The sequence below is a fragment of the Danio rerio genome, chromosome 1, assembly GCF_052040795.2.
Source record: "Danio rerio strain M-AB ecotype USA chromosome 1, GRCz13ab, whole genome shotgun sequence".
Taxonomy (NCBI): Eukaryota; Metazoa; Chordata; class Actinopteri; order Cypriniformes; family Danionidae; genus Danio; species Danio rerio.
The window spans coordinates 26,657,736-26,683,315 of NC_141021.1; the positions used below are offsets into that span (position 1 = coordinate 26,657,736).

The window sequence follows — 25,580 nt, forward strand, 5'->3', positions numbered from 1 at the left end:
CCTTCTTTAACCATTCTCTGTAAACCCTAGAGATGGTTGTGCGTGAAAATCCCAGTAGATCAGTAGTTTCTGAAATACTCAGACCAGCCCGTCTGGCACCAACAACCATGCCATGTTCAAAGTGCCTTAAATCACCTTTCTTCCTCACTCTGTTGCTCTGATTAAACTGCAGCAGATCATCTTGACCAGAGTTGCTGCCATGGGATTGGCTGATTAGAAATTTGCGTTAACGAGCAGCTGGAATGATCACTGTATAGCCAGAACATGTCAAATAATGCAATGTTTATTTATGTGCTGTGAAAAAAAACACTGCTCACATTAATTTAGCATTAAGAACAATGTAAAGGCCTGTTTTACACCGAACAAAAGGTGCTGAAAACAACCGAACAGACTGAAAATCAAGCTTTATTGAGTGACTAAAAGCAGGTTTGGAATAGGTAGCGTTATATAAGGAAGAAATACATTTTGGAATGTACAATATTGGTGTATTTTGTGCAAACAAGCAGCATTAGTTCCCTGTGTGTAACAGTAAGACTGTACAGTACAGCAGACACAAGACAAGCAAAAGTCTGCATTCATCTATGTGGCACTGGATAAAAAAAAAAAGTCTTGGGCACTTGTTCACTTCTATAGAATATGAACATAACAAAACGCATCACATCACAAAACATGGTGATCATCAATTAAATGCATGTCTTCAGATAAATATTTAGGCCCAGGCCAATTCATAATAACACTGCACATGTGTTTGTGCTGCTAGATCATATGAGTTTGTGAAACATCACTCATTCATACTGCTTTTTTTCTCTAAATTATGAACATGAATGTGCATTTTTGAGAGAAATTATCATATTTAATAAAAAGGTAAGATTTGTAATGGTGAAAAAATATTAACCCTTTCATGCATGGTGTCCAGATTTGCAGACATCAAATTTAACTCAATATTAGGTTTATTATTAAAGTAATTTTCTCCAAACAACTTGAGGTCAGTGGACTGGCAGCAGTATAGTAACTGTGCCAACTATCTTGCATTACAAATACATTTGTTGCTTGATGACATTACTATTACAAGATGACTGATGGAATGGGCGTTCTCAGTGGTTATCAGCTGATAGATATGGGCCAGTAGTGGCCTTCTGTGCCTACTGGTAGGCTCAGAAGGCTGTTATCATCAATACACATGGTTGATTAGCTTTAGATCACATACGGCTGCGGCCTGAAGTTAACAAGTATTATTTTTATTATTTACTAAATTTCCCATTAATTGTATTGTATTAACGTCTACCTCAACCCTAAACCCAACCACCACAGTAATGTAAAAACAGATCTGGATCTGGGGTCTTCTCTATTAGTATAGCTGATTAACCATGTCCAAGGCCCCTACTGGCTCATATCAATCAGTTAATGACCACTGATAACGTCCATTCAATAGAGTGATAACATTCAAAGAGGATGGCTAATGATGAGTAGATGTTAGTATTTCATAAACTCAAATTTGACATAAAATGTAGTGTGTGGACATCATGCAACAATAGTGTCAGATACATTGCAAGTCTGATTTCTGGTATCTGCTAGATTGTCTATTACATTTCATATAAAATATGTTATTTAAGACTTTCACACAAAATAATGTTTGAATCAATTATGACTAAAGTCATAATTGAACTAAACAGAAATGGAATTAAGACATGTGGAGTAGGTCGATTTCAGTTGCATTATTGAAGTGCAGTACAGACATATAAACTATTACTGTCGTGTAGGATTTTCGCCTCATTTTGCGAAAGGATGCTCTGTTCACAAACGTCTGTTTGTCATTGTTCTCTACACCTACAGAGTCAGTTAAGAACCACAAACAGCTGTATTGCGAAACAAGATCCCCCCTCATACAGCATGGGTATCACATTCCATTAAAACTCTTCCAGCAGTTCATACTTACATCCATTATTTTGTTTGTCAAAGTGGCATGCATGAAATGTTCCTGAATAAAAGTAAAAGTGCCAAACTGCACTTAAAGTCGACAAATTAAAAATGAAACCCCAGAAGCACATGAAACTCAGCAGAAAATGAGGTGATGCAATGACGTTAATCGAATTATGTGCTATAACTGCTTTAATCATATTATTATCTTATTCAGATCAAGGCAAATAATTACTGATGTCCATGTAAACGTAGTTACTGTTAATAATTGATAACTATTTGTTCCATATTGACCCATTTTATTAACTTTGTTGCATGGTGTTCACATATTTTTAAATCAAACAGAATTTTGTAAAAATTGTTGACAAGTTTACCATCATATTAAAGTACAATCATAATGGTTTTCATAATTCATGCATGAAAGGGTTTAAAGGCACAATATATAATTTTCACCACCAGAGGGCGCGTATTAACAAACAAAGGCGAAGTTTGGTGATAACGTGACAGAATGTGGAATCATGGGAGATGTGGTTTTCATTATATCCAACAGGACTCACAAATGTAATTTTCTCTAAATTGATTAAAATGTATTATCTTATTATAAAGCAGCATGAGGCTGAAAACTGTTGAATAAAAGCAGTCAAATACTTTAGTGTCAAAGCCAGTTCCTGGAGAGCCGCAGCTCTGTACAGTTTAATTCTAACACCAAATTAAACACACCTGATCAAACTAATTGTGTCCTTCAGTCTTGTTTGAAACCTACAGGTAAGTGTGTGGAAGCAGGGTTAACTGTGTAGAGCTGTAGCCATCCAGGAACTGGCTTTGACACCTGTGGTCTAATAAAATGCAAAAGATATTAAAGCTAATTGGGTGTTTCCATGTTAAACACAACTGGAAATCGAGGGTGTATGACATCATTAGCAAAACATCTTTATGGTCCATGTCACTGAAATTGCTTATTTCTCTGGATTTGAACACTTAAAACACTGTTCTATTTGGCTTTTGGATATTTTAATGGAAAGCTCTTACATATTGTGCCTTTAAAATATTTATTTTACCATATCTAAATAGCATATCAAGTGATTGGTTTCTTGCATATTAAGGTTTACAGTGATAAGATGTAACTGCATCATACTGCACAAACATTGTAGCAACCACATCTGCGCACATCACACAATCAGACAAGCACATTTAAACTGTGGCATATTCAATAAATATTCCTGATATCTCTTAAAACATACTTCTGGCCCAATAATGACTATACTGGCCAATACAGTGACATCTTTTTATGGGGTGACAGTTTACTCGTTTACAAATATAACATTCAATAGTTTTTTTTAGAATTGCAGAACTTTACACATGCTGTTAGTTTGTCGAGTTCCCTTTTTAATCTGAGTGGTATAAAAAGAATAACATACAGAAGAAATATTCACCTTATTGGAAAGCAGTTTTCGAGTCAAAAGTAAAGAACAGAATAACAATCTAAATCAGGGGTGCCCAAACTCCTGCATTGTTTAGCTCCAACTTCCTTCAACAAACCTGCCTGGAAGTTTCTTGTAGCTTGATTAGTTGGTTCAGGTGTATTTGATTGGGGTTGAAACTAAAATATACAGGACACCAGCCCTCCCGGACCGAGTTTGGGCACCCCTGATCTAGATTCTTTCTTAAAGCAACAGTTTCAACCAAAACTAGATTCTGCAATTTCATTTGCAGCCGGAAAATTCAGGCTTGACTGTACACATCCTCATGTTGTTCCAAATACCTTTGATCTCTTTCTTTCCATGAGGAAAAACAGGTGTATTTTAGGGGGGATGGGGGGGGGGGGGGGGGGGGGGGGGTATAATGGAATAATGAACATTCTCTTTCATACAATGAAAACCTACAGGGGCAACAAAAAATATGTCTGTAAAATGAACAACAGCAACAGATTTACATACCAAAATGAGTTTAAGAAAAATGGACAATTTCTCGTAAAATAACCTGCAACAGATAAAGTCACTTTTGTTTATATGTTTATATAAATGCTGAAATATCATAACATAGCTGTTACCCTAAATTAAACAACATCTACCACCATTACAATCACATTTTGCACCATAAAATATGTTGATTAATGGTTGTGTAAATGTTTTAAAACAAAGTAACTGTAAAAGAAAAAAAACTGACTCAGCTTAAATTTCAAGCAACAAACTTCAGGACTTTTTTTTAATCTTCTCAACTTTTAACCAAAATACTGCACTTGACTCAATTAAAGTTGAGTAAACTCAAAAACATCCTATAGTTTGTTGTCCTAAAATTTTAATTCAACTTTTTATTTATTTATTTATTTTTTTCAGTGTAGCTAGTTTAAGTAGCTTTTATTGGTTTTAAATAAATTTTATCTGGGTTGAGCATTTAAATTATGGTTAAATTGGGTAATGAGCTGTCAAAAATGTTTTATTATTATAATTATCATTAGTATTATTAGTAGTATTATGTGCACACAAAAAAATAAACTTATCTACGCTGTCAAACCTAAAAAGTTAAGGTAACTCAAACCATTTGAGGAAACCGATTGCAACAAACCACTTAAGTTCAAAAACTAATCCTAATGAGTACTGTTAACTTAATCCACTTGAGTAAACAAAGCAATTAGAGCACAGAAAAACCCAACTAATCAAGAGAACTCAACTTATTGGGTTTTACCGTACTCAGCTGGTTTAAAGCTCAACTCAAACCGTTGAGGAAACCGATTGTGACAAACCATTTGAGTTAAAAAAAAAACTAATCTATACGAGTACTGTGAACTTACTACATTTAGGTTGAAGTAATGGGGTATTTAATTAACTCATTAACTTCAACACTGACTTCAAAACTCTTTTCAAATGAGTAAGATAAACTTTCAGTAGATTTTGAGTTAACTACACTCATTTCATTTGATAAAGCTGACTGAACATCAAGCATAGTTTAATTTCAAGTGAAACTGAAATGACCAGTGTGTGGAAATGCACTGAAACAAAGGCTTGAATCGTTCAATTCAAATAAACAAACACTTGAAGCTCTGCAAACACTCATAAATTCAAGATTGTCAGGGGCTCCCTCATTCACGCCTGTTGCACTAAAATTTTCATTTAAAAGCATAAAATAAAGGCAATTTGTGAAGTGACTTTCCCTACAATAGTCTCAGATCTACATTTAATAGTTCTTATTCATCACAAATTCACTTGTGCAAATGTATTGTATCACATGGTCGCCCACTGAAGCTAAGCAGGGCTGCGTTTGGTTAGTACCTGGATGGGAGACCACATGGGAAAGTTATGTTGCTGTCGGAAGTGGTGTTAGTGAGACCAGCAGGGGGCGCTCAACCTGCAGTCTGTGTGGGTCCTAGCACCCCAGTATATTGATTGGGACTCTATACTGCTCAATGAGCACTGTGGATGCTGCACACTGCTGGTGGATGAGGAGATTCCCCTAAAATTGTGTAAAGCGATTTGAGTGTCCAGAAAAGTGCTATATAAATGTAAGGTTTTGTTATTTTTATGAATTATTATTACATCATTTTATAATACAAGCTAATAATATATTTATTGCTTACTTTGATAATCAAATGAAGCACAAAATATGTCAGTGCTATAATCCCTCAAAATACTAGATTTGATTTTAGAGATTGTTGATTAGCAACAAATTTTGGAGAATTCATCATAACTTCTTCATATGACTAAGAATATAGAGCAGCATTTGTGGTCATAATTCACTTGAAGGGTCAGGGTCAGTATAAAGCATGTTTTATAGGACACTGTATTTGAACAACCTGAGGGTAAATAGCAGAATTCATATTTTTGGTAAACTGTTCCTTTAAATAATGAAACCATTGTTGTTTTTTAAACTTGTAACCTATTATGACGAAGAAACAGAAGCTCATTTCATTTTCTTAAAGGTGAGGGTGTCACAAACGAGGCCACAACAACACAACTTCAATGCAATACGAGGGTCTAGGTTTGGCACAAGGGCGGCAGCGTTAAGGAATAAGTGCAAGTGTTTATTCGTAGAGATGAGAGTGCTATTGTAGATAACGGTATACTTTAAAACAGTGGTTCCCAGAGTCTGCCACCACAACATGGCCATCTGAGGTCAGAGCCAGACCTTGTGGGCCATAAAGAGGGTCTGCGGATGTGTTGATGTAGGACAGAAATGATCCACTGCTGTCAAACACCTGGTAGAGATGATATAAAGAAGTTAACTCGTACATCATCCAGGACCTAAATATATGTGATGACATTTTAATTAACATCTTAAAAGACATAATAGTTTACCCAAAACTGAAAATTCACCCACTTATGTACTCAGCCTCAAATGGTACCATCCAAACCTATATGAGTTTATTTTTTTAAGGAACATGAATTGTTTCATGTTAAACCTACTTAAATTTAGAAAAAACAATTATGTTGTCCCCCAAAAACACACACACACATATATATATGAGCAATATCACACTCGTAGCAGTGCGATATGGCTGTATATCGGCACTGGTGAGAGGCATGCGTTGCCACAAGGCCGTAGGCCGAGTGCCTTAGTGCCCCCACCAGTGCTGATATACAGCCATATTGCACTGCTACGAGTGTGATATTGCATTTATACAACAGTTTGACGGCATAATTGTGTATATAAAAACAAAATCAAACATGGAGAGTTTCAAAAATTTTGAATTTTGTATGAGGAACTACTTTCTTCTGTGTTATATTCAAATCATAAGCTGACAGTTAAACAGCTGAGCAAGCATCTTTTAAACTTTAGATCTGTAGTGTCTGCTATTTGCTGGCTGTATGTAGGCGGTGTAATACACAAAGAGTAAAGAGACTATACGGGTACTGATATTACTTAAATATATCATGGCTATCAGCCAATCAGGTTCGAGAACCAGACAGAACTGTTGTATGTATATATATATGTATATATATATATATATATATATATATATATATTTCCTCAGATTCACCTGTGCTTTGTTTTATAGAGAAAGTCACACACAAACATGTGGGTATACATGTGCACTGACACTGAGCAGAAGAAACTATTGAATTAAGTAGTTTTTTTTATGTGCACAGAACTATTCTTGTAGCTTTATAATATTCAGATTAAACTAGTAAAGACAGATGGACTGTTTTGACACCTTTTTGTAATTTGAATCAGGGGGGTACTGTCTATTGAGGATAAGGGAGCTCTCAGATTTCATCTAAAATATCTTAATTTGCATACCGTGATGAACAAAGGTCTTAGGCTTTTGAATTATTGCAATTTTTTTTTTTTTTTTTTGTCTATGTCAAATTTAAAATATGTAGTAAAATGTTAGATCAGCTAAGATTGTTACCTGGATCCTGCTGTTGCCCCAGTCAGCCACTATAATGTTACCATTGGCATCTACTGCCACACCCGTTGGAGCATTAAACTGTCCATTTCCTTCACCGTTTGAGCCAAACTTCAGTATGAATTCACCCTCTGGACTGAACACCTACAATATCAAGTCATAAACTGCATTAATACAATATATACAGTACAAGACAATCTGTTGTTCAAAAAGTAAGCATAATTATGGTGAAAATGGCTCCCATAAGCCTGGTTTATACTTCTGCGTCAAGTGATCGGCATGCAATACGCGCAGCTGTTCATTCATACTTCTGTGCGCTGTTTCTGTTGCTCTGCAATAACACTTCTGAAACGCTAGTTGTCAGTGAGGTGTTTATATTCCTCTGTGTCGAGTTTCTTCGCTGGAGTTTTTTATTTATGTTTCCTTTATGTACAAGTGGTTTAAACTTGCTCAAACTCGCAAAAGTCTAAATTAGCCTTTAGGCAGTGTGTCCAGCAATGCATTTGCATATTTTTCCAGTTTTCATTAGGAGTATTTTTTTTTAAACCCAACCAGTGTGACTTTGGGTATTAGACAGCACTGATCTCTGCCACTTTTTATCCAGCTGTCCAATCACAGTGGAGGAAGGGGTGGAGAAAATTCTGCTCCAACCAACCATGACTAAATAGTTTTTACAAATTTAAATTTTGAATTTAATTTTGTTCGTTCTGTTCTGACATTTTAAGTTATAAGATTACAAATGAAATCAATTCCAAGTAACAGGCCACTGAAAACCTTGAAATATTGAAATACAATGCTGAAGTCAGTTATTCTGCTTGAAAATGCCTGTTACAGTACGTGCCGAAACACTGTCTTTGTTTTGGTCTCTTTAACCCGCCCACTGCCACTTTAGCCAATTGTATTTCAGCACTTCGGGTTGCCTTGTTTGAAAACAGCATATTTCATTCATTCAGTCAGGAAGGCTCTTAAAGCATGTGTTCATAACCGAAATGCGATCTTTGGTGGACAGATTCAGAGTTCCACATGAAGTTATTAATTAGCAAATAATATAAATATTAGGAGTGTTAACATTAGGTGAGCAGGTTACGTTGTAACCCCGTATCCTAAAAACACGCTATGTGACCATATTTGCAGTGATAAGCAATTTGGCTGTTTGTACCAGACGAAACATGACAGAAATTTAAATACAGCCATTCAGAAGTGCACACTCACAAAATATTAGGTTTATAGTCTAATTAATACATATTAAACCTCTTCAGGCAACACAGTGGGTAGGACAATCGCCTCACAGCAAGAAGGTCGCTGGTTTACCCTCGGTTGGGTCAGTTGGCATTTCTGTGTGATGTTTGCATGTTGTACCAGTGTTCGCGTGGGTTTCCTCCGGGTGCTCCGGTTTCCCCCACAAGTCCAAAGCCATTTCTAATACATCAATTTGAGCTGTTGATTACAACAAAACCTCCTTTATGAGGAGAATATTCCTTCTATCATGTGCCATTGCTTTTATTTAGAACACAGTTTAAATTAGCCTTTAGGCTCGATCGTCACACTCACTCCTGTAGGTCCTCAATCTGGCAACCTGCGCTCGAGTTTGTTTGATCCAGAAATGCAATAAATAGTTCAACCAATGGGTGTCAAACATGCATACTGCGCTAAAAAGTGAGAAAACCTATCATCCAGTTAAATTGTTAGGTTGGCTACACTTTATTTATTTATTTATTTTTAATCGGCCACATAGTTAATTTACTTTACTCAATATATTTTTAGGGCATCGGGCTTTACTATTATTTGAAGTCAACTAATTGATTTTTCGGCATTTCCAAATAAAAAAAAACAATTTTTTTTTTTGGTGGACAGCGCAATATATCATGACATATGATTAAAATATTAACAAATTGGCAATATACTTCAGAACAGACATTCTACCTTTACAGAATGATTGTGGAAATCGGTCACAATGACTTCATTATTCTGATTCACTGCTGCAAAGTGAGGACCTATAAAAAGGAAAGAAATAAGTGTTAGCTTGCCCTTTTATGTGCTTCCAGAAATTACTTTGTCATAATTACAACTTTGACCCCGTTTCCGCCTGGTATTACCATGCATTGTAAGTGACAATCACAAGCAGTTATTCTTATCACGCATTACCATTTCTAGCTGATATAAACATCAGTTCAAATGCATTTTTGTGACCTCAACTTCAAAACACTCTACACCAATTTTGCAGGAGGGCTCATTGTGATGTTGTGGCATTCCAAATTCATAACACGTCTTTGATTCAACCACGTGACCAAAATTAAATCAAATAACCAAAATCAAATCAGGAAAGCAATCTGATCAAATGTATTTACTCTGAAAGTGGTGTAAAGTGGACAAGCTCAAAAGTTGTAGACACCATTTTATATTTGTGTTTGTGTGCATATGTAACATACAGTATGTAAAATATACATCAAATACTTGTTTATATTAGTAAATATAAATGACTGTAATATTTTAATGTTAATAGAACACAGTATAGAAGTGTAAAAAACAAGTTAGTACAGCAAAATTTCTTTCCTACATTATATTTAATTATGACTGCTCATATATAAAATCTTTTAACTTCTTATAATTTGGGAGACTATTCATTTATTTATTTATTTATGACAACTTGTACAAGAAGGCTGTATCCATTAAGTGCCCATATGTAATGAAAGCAAGCACCTGCAAATTGCTTGTCACTGTTGCCTCGGTTGCCAAACTTGGAGACCAGTTTTCCATTAGGCTGGAAAATGAAGACGCAGCAAGATTTGTTGTCTACCACAATGATGTGGCCATTTCTGTCAACAGATACACCCTTAGGACCCATGAGCTTCCCTGAGCCAATTTTACTCTAGAAAAAAGGCACAAAAGAAAAAAAAAATCAATATGTTACATGCTTTAAAGAGATAGTTCACCCAAAATTGAAAAATTCTGTCATCATTTACTCCCACTTCACTTGTAACAAAAGTGTTTGAGTTTCTTTTCTCTACAAAAAATAATATGTATATATTTTTTTAATTGTTAGAAACCATTGACTTCCATCGTATTTGTGTTTCTCCTGCTATGGAAGTCAATGATTTCTAACATTCTTCAAAATATCTTGAAGTTTTCCTGTGTTTAACAGGAAAAATAAATGGATAGAGATTTAGAACCACAAGAGAGTAAGTAAATAGTAAGTAAATAAGAGTACATTTTCATTTTGGGTTAACTATTAGTTTACGGACAACATTTTTATGTGTATTAAAAACAATTCCAAAAGTAACTGATATTATCAAGTATCTGGTAACAACAAATGAATCTGAATTTAAAAACAATATCACATAAATTGTTACAACTTTTAAAATAAAACTTAAGCAGATGCGTATACTGTACCTTGAACTTGCCATCACTGGAAAAAATGCTGACCCATTTGTTGTCATAGTCAGCAATGATGATGTCACCACTGGGGTGCACAGCAACACCAGTAGGCCGTTGAAGCTGTCCCGGTGATCGGCCTCTGATTCCGAAACGACTCTTAAACTGGCCATCATTTGAAAATATCTGCAAGAACACAATTTACATTCAACACTAAATGAATCATTTCTTCTATGACAAATGTCAGTAATTTGAACAGGCATTAAGCAACCTACAGAAAACAAGCAAAAAAAAAAAAAGGATTTTTAAAGTGTGGAATTTATACCTGAACACACTGATTGTTACTATCCGCTATTAAGACTTTGCCAACAGAAGAAGCAGCAACTCCCTGGAGATTGGTAAATTCACCCTTATTTCTGCCTTTTGTTCCTTTGGGACAAAATATTTTTTATTAACATAAGCATTAAATGCAAATTAAATGCAAAACATTCCCCACTGAGGTTTCAAATAATTAGAAACAAAACAAATATATTCAGCCCAAATTTTCAGCATTCATGCAATCTTGGACCAAGTGTTTTGGTGCAGATCTGAGAGTAATTGCCATGTACACGTATTACCAAAGAAAGTGAGCTAAGGGAGAAAAGTAGTTGATTTTCTGACTCAATTATGAAAGAATCTTAAATATGAGGTGTAAACCAGGCCTTCAAGATGTACACTCCTGATCAAATTATTAAGACCAGTAGACCAGTTTAACACAATAATAAGTGAAGTTTTGCAAACTAATTTCTAGAGGTGCATGTCATGGGATTGACTGCAGCTGGTCCCTATCGCTAATCATTAGCTAGCCAATCGGATCATTCCACATTCGTTTTGGAAGACACACACACTTTTTAAGCAGCACACACACTCACCCCACTTTGTCTGAACTTCTATCATGGTACTCCCCTTCATGTGACTGCTGTTCCTCTGACTCTGGTCTTTTAACAGTCCACTCCACTCGTCTGCACTCTATGGGTGACCGGGCTTTCTCATCCCTGGCTCTGAGTCTCTGGAACTCTCTCCCTTATAACATTAGACTAGCTGAATCTTTTAAATTGTTTAAATCATCCTTGAAAACTCACTACTTTACACTCGCCTATTCATGAGGAGTGCATTCCTGGTTTGTTTTATGTTTTAAATATTTTAATGTTTTATCATTCTGAATGTTTTATTTTAAAAAATGCAATTTTACTGTTATTCTAAACTGTTTTATATTTGTATGTTTTTGTGTAAAATGCTTTTGAAAATTATTATCATAAAATGTCTGTCAGTTCTAGACCATGAATGCCTTTCGGGAAGCAATCTACACCACATGGAATTAATGTTCCCAACTGCCTCCAGGAAACTGTTGAATAAAGCATGCCAAAATGAATGTTAAAGTGATAATGACATTGCCTGCTCTGTTTTTTTTGTCAAGTGCTTCAAGCTCTTCTTTTGGCATTACAACCTGTTGTGATCCACCAGAAACAAAATGTGAATACTTGTCATTTTACACCTGGTCTTAAGACTTTGAACTAGAGTATACAGTAGCTTAAAGGTATAGTTCACCCCAAAATGATCATATTTGTTGTTTACTCCTCTATTTGATCCAAAGCAGTTTGACATATATTTTTAAGAATAATCAGAAGATTTTTTTTGAAGAAATTTGGAAATCTGTAACCATTATTGTCCATAGTTTTGTTTTTCCTGTTATGGAAGTCAGTTGTAACAGGTTTGCAGCTTTCTTCAAGATAGATTTAATGTTCAACAGAAGAAACTCAAAGTTTGGAACCACTTAAATATGCGTAAATTCAAAAGGCTGAGTGAAATATCCCTTTAATGGCCCATTTCCACTGAATGGTATGGGATAATATGGTTCAGTACACTTTTATGGCTGTTTCCACTGTCAACAAGATACCTAAAAGCAAATCGTACCGTACCACTTTTTGGGCACCCTTTGAAAAGGGTACCTAACACGGCAAAATCGTACCAAAAAGCTGTTCAAGACGCGCAACTGAATGCTATTGGTTTACAGAGAAGCGTCACTCGTGCAGAATGAAAATAAAAGAACCTTCATATTTAAATTCACAGCCGAGACATTATATCATAATACTATTTACATATAATAACAAGCCATGGTTGACCCGAGCTCAGACAAACCTTGTCGTTGTCTTGATAAACGGCCACAAAGCCACGAACAAAATCTGCAGTGTCCTGTTTTTGTTTTAAGAGGCCATCTAAAAGTGTGAGCGGTTTTACTTTCTCCAGAGAGCTTGCAAACACTCGCCGTGCATCTATATTTGAAATAACTAACTTCTTGAGCTGATGATAATAACGTGCGCGTGATTTTTGAAGTGCTTCTGACATCTGATTCTTTTGGAAATGGATAAACGCGAAAGTGAAGTGCGAAAAAACAAAGGAGAAGCCAAAAAATCAAATGATTCTTTCACCAACCTTAAACATGAACAAACTGCCATGTTTTTGAACTGTGGAAATATAAATTTCTATCATCTAATTCCAAATGAACAATAATCTACGTATAACTGAAAAGTTATATTCTTTGGTTTTTAATTATATCATTTTATTGACATGCCAGCTAGGAGGGACATTTAACCTTTGCCTTGCTGACTACAGGCTAAGCCAAAGTGATGCAATTATCAGTTTCACAGCTTGGCTGTATCTATTGTCTTCTCTGTCTCCAGAACATCATTTGCACATTGTTTTAATGATGTACTTATATACTGATGAGATTAGACCTGGAGAAAGCATGGCACCCTGCAGAAAACCAGACTTCATTTGCATGCTTTGTTTGACTGTCCCCACCATGACTGATCCCACCTACATGCTGTAAAATGTATAAAATGTATAATGTTTGCTGTGGAGTTTAGAGTTTGCTTTTGATGACGCCACAGCCACGCTGAGTTCTTCTTATTAAAAAGGATTCTGCTTTGAAGACAACCGAAAGATTCTCCCTGGTTTTTTGGGCTCTTAGAAGTTTACAACAGAACTCCATTATGAACTCGGAATGACAGAATTACTTTCTAACAATGGTTACATGTGCTGGTGAAGATTAAAGATACAGATGAGAGGTTTGCTCTAACTGTGGGCTATATGTTGCGTGTCGTTTTTAAACCCAAATAAGGATTGTGTGTTGTTTTTCTGTAATTGGTAACATATTAAAGACTGTAAGGGGCTTTATGTGTTCATATATGTTGCATTTATTTATTTATTTTATGTGATTACAGTAGGCTATTGCGCACTATTATTGATCTGCAGTTATAATCAAATCATGTTCATAGAAAAGTTAGTAATAAACATTTATACACAAGTATTTATGTGTATAAAGCATCTGTTTTGTGCAAAGTGCTTCTCATATGATGTAAACAACACACGTACAGCTTTACTTTGACATTTCCTCGAGCGAAAATGATGTCGACTGAAACTTTCTGTCATACAGCACACCCACCAAAAGGTTACCCTTTTAGGCAGTGGAAATGCAAGCCCGATAAAAGGGGGCCCGTACCAACTTGTACTGAACCAGTTAGTGGAAATGGGCAGTAAGTTTGAGGTTTGAAGTTTTCTCAAACAAAAGCAATTGCCTTTAATAGTGACTGTCACAACATTGATTTCTAATGCTTATCATACCGATTCGGAATATGAGGTCATCTTCAATTGGGTTTTCTTTCCGTTTGCCGGTGCTGTACATGCTGGCAGGCCGTTTGATGGCCCGCTGCTTCACATGGCTGTTTCCTGGAGACTTGAGCCGTTTCTTGTCCACATCTGCAGTAAGAGAGATGTCTGTGGGTTTGTTGGCTCGTATGCTGAATGGGCTGCCCCTGATGTGCTGATCATAGAGCTTGAGGGTGAGCGTGAAGCGGCCCTCACATGGGACACTGTATACAAACTCATAAGTGCCGTTTTTATGATCCGTGACTTTGCCTTCACCCACGATGCTGCCATCAATAGCAGAAAGATCAGCTATGAGCAAAGCATTTCCAGTCCGACACAGCCCGCCGTCTCTGTCTTTAGTTGTTACTGTGACAGACGTCAGCTGTCCCACAATGCAGTGCCTCAGGCCTTCACCGGTGGCTACAGTTTCTGCTGCAACAGCATTGGTTGTTACAATGGCACCAAGGTTGTGGATGGATTTGCGAAGACCGTCAGTCTCCACCAGGAAGTCCAGTTGATTGTTCTCCTCTGGCCGCAGTGGGAGCTCCTGATTGGCCAGCTCATCCAGACGCTCGCTCATCTGCTTCTTGACCAATAGGACTTCAGCTTCAGAGCCGTGATTAAGAGCCTGTTCGGTGAAGCTGCAGCTGCTGCGTATGCCATCCTGCCCCTGCAGCAGCGACTCCAGCTGAGTTTGCAACACCTGCAAATCACATACAAGTCATATATCAGGCCTCTGTGAGTAAATGGTCACACTTTGCGATCCTTTTTCCTGCTAGTTTGATAAAATTTTGCGAGAGGTGGTGTTGGTGCCACTGCCGATTTACTGAACTGATAAGCAATTGCATTTGGTTACATTTGAGAAACAATGGACCTCTTTCACAAGACTGTCATGATGTGTTTAATGGTCATCAGCATCCTTAACCCTTAATTAGATTTTTTTTTTTAAATGTATACACATTTATATGCATTTATGTATGTATTATCTTATCTTTGCGTAAAATTACATAAAAGCTTATAAACAAAAACAGTTATGTTTTTAATGCAGTGTCTACGGGCGGGACGGGTGGGACAGTGTATTTGACATTGTTCTCTCTTTTGGCTGCCTTATCAGTCTCACACAAATTTTTTTCTTTTCTGAATGTTTTGATATTATTTTCTTTGTAATATTTATATTATTAGAGCAAACAGAATTGTAAACAAATATTTGTTGTACTCTCCCATTCACTGCGCTTTAAATTCACTCAACTGTGATGACATCTGCTGCTGAGAAACCCAGAAGTGTGAAAAGGGTCCATTATGTGAAAAGGTTAGGACACACCATTGAATAGTGGGACACACCATTCAATAGTGTTGCATGGCAGTACATAATAAAAAAAAAATACGGTGCTTTGCAGGTCTCAATGACGCAGGTCTCAATTTAAAGAGTTTTTGACTCCTCTAAAGCATCAAATTACTATAATACGTTTATCTGAAAAACAATGCTTAAGTCAGTGATTCCACTTTTCTGCATGTATTTAGGACACGGTATACTGTAGGCCCGATAGTTATGCATGCTTGGCTCCTGTTTGTGTGGTCAACCTGGCAACCTACATGTGTGTGGAGTTGTCAGAGGAAGGGCTGGGTGAAAAAACCCCACTTCAGTGTTTTGAATTTGGACAGCAATACCCATGTCAACCACTATGTCAATTTTACATACTGTACCTTTTAAAATTTGGAAGATGATCAACATCACATAACATCTCACATTGTGTCGTTATTTATTTAGCAAAAAGAAATATGCAAAGATAGAAAAGCCATGTATGAGTAACTTAGGACATCTCATGGTTCAGATGCCTGTAGATCCACTTTTACTGTAGCAGTAAATAGCCAAAGAAATAGTAACAATACATACAATAAAGTAATAGTAACATTGACTGGACAATTTGTTCTTCTAAAACTTAACTCCCTGACAGGTCAGGGTGCATGTGTATTACAGGGATGTACAACGTACAGCATGTGCCAAAGTGTTGGATCTCCATACGATTAAAATTGAGCCAATAAAGTAACATGGAATGTTTTGACAATATTTTGATTCCTTTTCTGGATTATTTGTGTCTCTGACCATAACTGTTTATGGAAGATAAGAGAACTCTTGGGTTTTATCTAAAATATATGAATTTATGTTCTAAAGATACACAATGTTTTAAAAAGATTAGTATGAGATGACGTGAGGGAAATTAATAACAAAATTATTTTTTTTGCGTAAACTAATCCTCAGATATATACTTTAATATTCATGTACTTTATATGTGTAATCCAATATAATAATGCATTTTTGTTAAGAAAGTTTAGTTGTGGATTTGTGGTAAATGTCTGTTGAATTTTGTTTTTCATTAACAAAGTTAATCTCAAATTTTTATTTATAGGAAACTAAACTTGCTATATTAATATTATACGTTCAGTTTTACCAAATAAGACATCAGCTAGATGCTCCATAACTGTACATGTGCAACAACTTGTGTTTGGAAGAGACGGATTTGTTGGCAGCACTATTACATGCAGTCTGGTTACACAACCCGAGTTCAAGTCCTGGCTCTAGGTAGCCAAATGCCCAACAAGCTACAAATAAACATTCCAGAATCCAACAGAGATTAAAAGGTTTGTTCACACTATAAATATTTAGACCTGCACACAAACCTGCAGCCACAGAGATGCATCATCACACGCAGACAATGACACACATACCTCCATATAAATGGCATAACACAGTGGTCCAAATGTCTGAATCTGAGTAGATAAAAAATTTCAAACTGTATCTAAGAGAAAATATTTCAGATTCTGCATTATCTCCTGGGCCCAGTTTTTCAAAAAATGTAATCTGGATCAAATTGGTCCAGATTTGCAATTCCCATGTTTTACCATCCATGATTAACTGATCTATTTTCCATAACAGTTTTTTAAAGGAACACTGGGTTGGATCACTGTAATCCAAATTTCAAATTTCAGGATCACCAAATCCTGTTTGCCAGAGCCTAAATGGAACCAATAGTGTAGCCTACCGGCTTAGCAAAGAACAGGTAGGAAACAGAAACACTGCAATCAACAAACATTTAACATGTTTTAGTTTGTTCTAATACATTAATACTTTGATATTGTTTTGTTGTATACCATATCTTGACATGCTTCATATAGGCTTCAAATATGAAAGAATTTATATATCATCAGTAACGAATAAGAATGTGATTATTTATTTAAAAAAAAAAAAAAACATTTTTAATTTTATTTAGTAAAAAAAAAAAAAAACTGAATCCTGAATCCATCCTTCTGATGGGAAACTTTCCAATCAAATGTAAGGCTGGATTACATGGCCTAATCTTAATTCAAAATCCCACTGTTACTTTTGAAAAAACCCATTTACAAGATTTGATCCAATCCATGATCCAAAATCAGACTGACCTACTTTTGAAAACCTGGGCCCTGATTAATAGTCAAATGTTGTTTTCCATAATATATAACAGAATGCACATTGGAAATTTACAAAATAATCCTGGATAACATGATTGTTGGAATTTGCATAAAATTCTTGATACATTTTGGGGCATAATTAAAAAAAAAACAGTGATATTTATATATAAAAAAAAATCCCAGCACAGTGGGTGGCACAATCGCCTTACAGCAAGAAGGTTTCTGGTTTGAGCCCCAGCTGGGCTAGTTGACATTTCTGTGTGGAGTTCGCATGTTCTCCCCTTGTTTGTGTGAGTTTCCTCCAGGTACTCCAGTTTCCCCCAAAAGTCCAAAAACAAAGGTTTTAAGCCGAGAAAAAAAAAGCGACTAAGCCGAAAAAAAAATGAATGAATGAAAATCTTTTGCTTTTAAACTGACAGGATAATGTGTAGAATTCTTTATACAGAAATACATTATTTTAACAAACACAATCAATTAAATGTGAACTATTTGCATGTGTGTAATGTATTGAAATAATACAGTATTATATACAATGTTTTAAAGCATACTGTATTACAATTACATTATATTACTTGTTTTTATAGTCCTATTTCCGCAGTATAGTAAAAAAAAGAATTCAAAAACTGATGCATGTACAAGTTTAAAAAGTGTTAAAATTGTCTTACAATCTTAAGCCACTTTAATTAAGTAACTACTGTGAATGTATTACTTAGTTACGTAAAAGCATGTGTTGTGATTTTTGCATTTATAAATCTTTTATTAAAAGTAAAATATAATTTTTTTTACCAACACTGCCCTTCATACATACAGTAGCATAACAGTAATAGGTTATTCACTTCGACAGATCCATGCTCTGATAAAACCGTCAGCCACTCGCAAACAGCACAGATTACATGCAGTAATCAAATCAAACCACACACAGCAGTCACAAATAGTTCACAAATGAGGAAAAACTGCATTCGGAATCATACCTCACCTCAACATGTTTATCATAGTCTTCTCCCATTACAATGCCCTTAGCTATCTGTGTGCCTGCTAGCGACTAGCTTTGGGCACTTGCTTCTGGCTTTGTTTACTTTGCATTTAAAGGCTCAGCTGACTAGTTGTTCTGGTTCTTCCAGATGAATCATTCCCATGTGACGCACATCCAGCTGCTGGACTTTTGTCAGACCCATCCTGAATTTTGTGCTGCAGAGTTATTAATCTGTTTAATCATTCACTATAGCAAGATAATATGAGAGATGTGGAGTGTGAAATAAGAGTGCTTAGAGTAAATGGGTCTGGTTAACTATATCCAACAAAATAGTTAGACTATATGACAATTAAAAAATTTGATTGAGTTTGTTGTTGTTGTTGTTGTGTTAAAATCTACTGCTAAAAGACTTGGATCAGAACATACAAAACAGCCTATTACTGAACAACAATAACAGTACAAATGTCATTAACTCTGGATAAGTGTACTAGCCTTCTGCTTGAGTCCGTAGTTGACCTCTAGCTCCATCAGCAGGACACTCTTGCGCACATTCAGAGTCTTCTGAAGCTCCTCAAAAGTAGCATGAATCATTTCTTCAATTGAACTCTTCTGACTGCTCAGTTGCTGCAGAATCTCAGACAGAACCTCCAACGCAGATTCAATTTCCGGCAGTCTAAAAAAAAAAAAAGTAGAATAATTAGTAGAAGAAATAGAAAACAACATGTTACATATTACATATTTTAGCTCTTATTTTAACTTATAATACATATTATAGGCACTACTAGGCATGGGCCAGTATAAGATTCTGACAGTATTATAACATTGAATAAAAATGTCATGCTTTTAAGGGATTGTAATTACTGCTCTAAAATATGAAACATTTATAATATTTTAGAACAGAAAAAACAGGTCAGGCTAATCGACTTCTGCGGTGTTTATTCGTTTCTAAAACACAGATTTATTTCCAATATAAAACAACATCTTTAGATATCTTTCCTGCTGGAGATAATGTTACTAAAAAAAAGTACACACCAAAAGAATCTTACATATACCATAGCAATGGTATAACAAAAAATTCTGACGGTTTTAAAAACTTGACTTATCCAAACTGCATGCCTAGGAGCTACCAGTCAATAATGTCATAGATTTAAAATGTCAAAATACCTCCGCTATATTGCTACAAGCAGGGTCTGTGCGAGTATGCACGAGGCACATAAACATTTTTAGTTTCCCAAAAATGAAAATTCAATAATAATAATAATAATAATAATAATAATAATAATAATAATAATAATAATAATAATTGGAACTATTGGAACCACTTGGTGAGTAAATTTTCACTTTTGAGTGAATTATTTCCACAAAAAAAATACATAAACAACAAATAACTTCAATCAGTAAGCACAAAATGTGCAGAAAATAGATCAACAACAAGCAGAGAAACAAATGTACACGAGTATATTCATGTTACATGCCTGTTCTTGACCGCATCCAGCTGCTCCTGTAGCGAGGCTTTGTGCTGTTCTAGAACATCCTTCAGTGGGACGGTGGCATGTTCTGCGTGTTCACCACTAGTGCACTCTTCACACATGGCTGTCTCACACGGCGGACAGTAGAACTCCATGACCTCATGACAAAACAATAACACAGTGCATATGAATCTCCATATTACAAAATATTTAGATTTAGCCTAAATGAAAAATATTACTACAGTAATTTATAGTAAATACTATAATATTTTTGAACCATATTATAGTTGTAGTCCTACTGTGTCTGTGTTTCTGCTCTTTTCTGATCTATTAATGTTTCAAGAGTTCACACTTAGCTGATGATTGATTATAAGCAAGTTTGGCATGCTGTCCCGGAAGAGAGCCATGAGCTCGAAGGTTCTTGAGCCCTGGGCTCCCTCCCGTTTGGAGGAAGAGAGGGGAGCCTTGAGCTCAGGTAGATCTCGACAACTCCCCCTTGATAAGAGCTGATGTCTAAAAATTGAATGCTATTACATGCTATTGCGTTTTAAAATTACCTGAATTGCAAATTTAGATTTATCAATTTACTTGTTGTGCATGTTTTTGGAATGCGGGAGGAAACCGGAGGACCCGGGGAAAACCCACGCAAGCACGGGTAGAACATGCAAACTACACACAGAAACGACCACCGGCCTGTTGAAGGACTAGAACCGGTGACGTTCTTGCTGTGAGGCGACAGTGCTAGTCACTGGGCCACCGTGCTGCCCTATGGAGGGAAAGGTGAAAAGGTAGGGGTGGAAGGGGGGATTCTTCAAATCGAAGATGACTGTAGTGGAAAAACCTTGGCTTTTTATAGTGGGTTAGAAATGGCCTGATTGGTGGATCATGCATGCTAATGCAGAACCAGTCGTGTTCAATCATAATCACATGCTCCTCTCGAAATTAGTTTATGAATAAACTTCACTTATGGATGTGATGGGATCACATTAGCTTTCTTGTGTTCCTTAATCATCCTTATTAGTTGTCTTGGTTTTTCATTCTCTCCACTCCCTTGTTATATAGTTTTATATAGTTGCCCTTGTTTTCATTAGTTTTAAGTCACCTCCGCAATGTCTGCATGTTTCTTTGCAAATGTTTTCCTGTGTTTAGTTTAAATAAACCTACTATGAGCAGCATTACGATCCTCTCTCTTGTTCATTTTAAGCAGATGTGACAATAGCAATGTAATTAAATTAATATGTTGTGGTAAATCTATAGTTGCTTTTGTATTACAACATTCAATTTAGTATAAATGTTATACCCAATATTTTATTAACTTCTCTATAACTGTATTATACACCAATACACCAAAAAATAAAGGATCTCAGGGCTGTAAATAAAATAGCATGTACAGGATCATACATTTTACTATAGTATGGTTCAAAAACACTATAGTGTTTAGTCTAAATTACTAGTTTTTTTCATGTTGGAGTACATAGCCTATTAAACACAAGGTTACCAAAATGTCAAATTCCCTGACTTGTCCCAGGCATTTACAATTTCCATGACCTAAAATAAGCACCAAGCAGACAAACAAAAAAAGTAGTTTTTATCGCGTGTTGCCAGAGCTAACGTCCAAAACAAACCTGGACAGGAAGTGAGATTGAATTGCTTTATTTAATTGAAGAACCTGGTCAATCTTTTAATTAGCCTATAAAATGAATACAACATTGTTCATTCATTCATTCATTCATTCACTCATTCATTTATTTATTCATTTTCTTAGGCTTAGTCTCTTACTTATCAGAAGTCACCACAGGATAAAAAAAACCAAATTTTTGGCATGTTTTACGCAGTGGATGCCGCAATCACCCATACACACTCATTCACACACACACTTATACACTACCGCCAATTTAGATTATTCAATTCACCAATAGCGCATGTCTTTGGACTGTGGGGGAAACTAGCACAAAAAAACCCACACCAACAAGGGAAAAACATGCAAACTAACCTAGCCAGGACTCGAACCAGTGACCTTTTTGGTTTGGGGCGACAGTGCTAACCCCTGAGACACCGTGCGACAATAAAACATTATTTAAAACATTAAATACCAATTCACTCACACAAAGTTCTAAGAGTTTAAATATGTGACTAAAGTATTAGGCTCGCAACCTTATAAGCTACATTTTCTAATCTGCCAGAGACCACATACAAGTTTATGTATTCAAACATAGGCTATAGTTTAAAAAAAAAGATTTTTTATAGTTAGCTATTATAACTAGCTAGCTAACAATATAGCTATGCCACTTTTCACAAATAAAATGACACTGAAAAATAGCCCAACAATAGGCAAAACCCAAGAAACAACTTGCTAAAAAAACATGGAAAGTCAAATTTAAAACAACAAGCAAAATAAACCCAGATATTGCATGACTTGGGAAATAAATATATAAAATATTCCCTGATGTTTAATGTCTGGACCATTTAAAATTGCATGTAATTCCAGAATTTTTATGAAAATAGTTAGTTTTTTTAGAAGTTGCACCAAAATTGGTTTTTAATATTTTTACAATTTATTTCAGTCCCAAAACACTTTGTTAACAGTAACTAATAAACTTAAGATGTTAATTAGCACCCTCCTTATTTTTTATTATATTTATTTACATTAATTACAATATATTATATGACATTATATTTAATTAAATTACAACATTTTATTATATCCAGAAACCAAGTTACACATACACCCTCAACCAAAAATGGAAACATTTTGATACAAGGAAATGAACCGACAGCAACTTGCCTGGAGGACAACGCTTCTAACATTCCATTAAGTGAAGCTTCTGTAGTCTAGTTATTTATTTATGCTGTGCAGGTCTTACATTTCCTCCATGATTGGGACAGGAGAGGGGCTGTCCAGTGGCCACTCCGTTGATAGCATCAGTGTAGTCCTCACTCAGGTTTGAGTTTGGGCTCTTCTTTAGCACCTCCATTAGGTTGGTGATGAAGAAGTTACTCTGAAGTGCCGCCACACCTTTCTCCGGTAGGATGGAGGTCTGACGGCACACCGGGCAAGACAGAGTCAGACTGTGGGGAGGAATGTAGTTTTGCAGACACCTGCAGCAATTTAAAAACAACAACAACAACAGCGTGATCGATAGGACAACCTCTGTGACGGTACTGTAACTGGCTCTTAAAGACATATTCAGTCAATGCAGTTTTCACATTATTAGAAAGATTAATGATAGGACGAAATAGAAATCAGCCACTAAAATAACTTAACAGAGAAAAAAAAGGAAGGGGGGAAATTCAATCAAGACAATCCATCAGGATTCAGGAGGTGACACACACACACACACACACACACACACACACACACACACACACACACACACACACACACACACACACACACACACACACTTGCACTCTAAAGTTTACAAATATATGTAAAATATTTTACATAAAGTGTTTACTTATAGTAAAATATAAAAAAAAGCCGCTGCAAAAGTTTAAAACCTTAGTTATTTTTTCTGCTTTGTGTTTTTAAGGAATCTAGTTTGCTCTGTGCAGTTGAACTACCTGCTCTTCTGTCCTGCAGATGATTCAGTTTTTTCCAGCATTTTCTGTAGATTTGAACCCTTTACAACAGTGACTGTATGATTGTAAGAGTTGTCTTTTCACCCAGAGGACAACTGAGGGACTCAAACACAACTATTAAAAAAAGCTTTAAACCCTTACTGATGCTCCAGAAGTAAACACTAGGCATTTATAACTGAGGGGTTAAAAATGTTTACAATCTGAAGGTCAAGGTAAATTGCACCTAATTAGTCTTCCAGGAATTATGCAAGTATTTTCTGTTATCTTCGAAGGGCAGTGCTAAATGGAAAACAATGGTATTTCAACAAAATAGGAAAAAAATGGACATCATCATCATCATCATCATGAAAAAGTTTTTAGAAGCAGATGAAACTGCAGAAGATGCTGAAAACATGAATCTGCAGGACAGCATTTTTCTGTAGAACAGCAGTCAGTTTTAGAACAAACAAGTAAAAAAACACTTGTAAATCATTAGGAATAATTACATTTAAACTGTTTGAATACAGTAAACGTTGACTTTTTTTCTGTTTATAAGCAAGTCCTCATGTCTCTTCAAATTGAAACTGTCCTCCATTTTAGGAATTCCAAGTGAGTGACATCATTTACTGCTTGGTGCCATAGGAACAGTATGTTTTCTGGTCTGTGCTAACTTTTTTCAGCAGTAATTTTCTCTCTCTTTTTCTTTCCATAGCAGAAATATTTCAGCAGGAGTTTCAGCTCTATCAATGCTGTATTGCTAACAGTAGATTATCTATTTTTGTTTTATACGACTTGCTTGACTGAAATTGTACAGTATACACACATGTACATACTGTGTGTATTCCAAATAAATATCTACAGGTGTCATAAAATCTAATACCTATTAAGACTTTAAGACTCTTTTCATAAATTAAGACCTAATGGCCAGATTTGCCACTTTAAGTTTCATTGGGTTATGCACACAGACTTTTAATTTCAGCCAGCCAGCCTCAGGGTTTCCGGTAAATGCTCTTTCCATTATAAAATCGCCACGTTTAAGGTCTGATTTCTTTAAAAATCAGTTATTTTCACTGCCTGATAGATATATACAATGTAAAGTGGGTTTCAGACCAGAAAAGAAGCACTGCATTAAATTCCTTTTACAACCACCATGTCTGTAAAATATAACAGTTAATTTTACTCCAGTATTTTTAATGGAGTTTCTGCGCGTGTCTACTGATCCTGATCTTTCATCTCATTTTTTGCTTTGAACAACTAAATGAATGCGTAAGTCGATTCAACGGAATCTATTGTAATTACATTAAAATGTCGATGCTGTAAAAGGAACCTTAAGAAATTGAAAAGTCACATGGAGCTTCTACTGGAACTTTATCATTGGCTGAAAAACCCTAGCTGTATACCCTATTAGGTTTCTAAATGAATGAGTGAGTAAGTGATGCACTGATCTAGATTTTTCATGGCAGACAAAATTTCATTAAACTTAATTAACTTATTCTAACATCAATATCCAATTTGTAAAAACAAAAATCAAAAATAAATTTCCCTAAAATGATTTATCAACTTTTAATACTTTAATACTTTAATAGACACTGCTGACACCCTAAAATGATGATAAACATTACACAATATTACACAAATTTTACACATGATCATAAAAAAAGATAACAATATTGACTTGGATTGTCCAAATAAAAACAAACCTTACTGATATACTAGAAATTTTTTTTAATACCAAAGATTAAAAGGTTCAACAACTTAAAAAGAAAAAAAAGATTACACGGTTGAAGTATCTTTATTTGCTGACAACATA

General features: G+C 35.5%; 1 protein-coding gene and 1 long non-coding RNA gene across 4 annotated transcripts in view; one reads left to right on the forward strand and one right to left on the reverse strand.

The window, feature by feature from the left end:
- Nucleotides 1-387: 387 nt before the first annotated feature.
- The window catches only part of trim2a (tripartite motif containing 2a), a 51,971-nt gene continuing 26,778 nt past the window's right edge, over nt 388-25,580 (reverse strand). Inside the window, exons 3-12 of one of the 3 annotated variants that reach the window (XM_087234852.1) lie at nt 23,074-23,308; nt 20,216-20,367; nt 19,233-19,413; nt 14,297-15,023; nt 10,959-11,062; nt 10,652-10,819; nt 9,962-10,130; nt 9,185-9,255; nt 7,265-7,405; nt 4,807-6,109 (exon numbers count right to left, since the gene is read on the reverse strand). In XM_087234852.1, the coding sequence (XP_087090978.1) occupies nt 5,957-6,109; nt 7,265-7,405; nt 9,185-9,255; nt 9,962-10,130; nt 10,652-10,819; nt 10,959-11,062; nt 14,297-15,023; nt 19,233-19,413; nt 20,216-20,367; nt 23,074-23,308 (2,101 nt within the window). In that variant the 3' untranslated portion in view covers nt 4,807-5,956. 3 annotated transcript variants of the gene reach the window in all.
- On the forward strand, nt 13,538-16,388 carry LOC147846839 (uncharacterized). The gene is made up of 2 exons (XR_015476613.1): nt 13,538-16,072; nt 16,276-16,388. It is a non-coding gene; the product is annotated as an uncharacterized LOC147846839 (long non-coding RNA).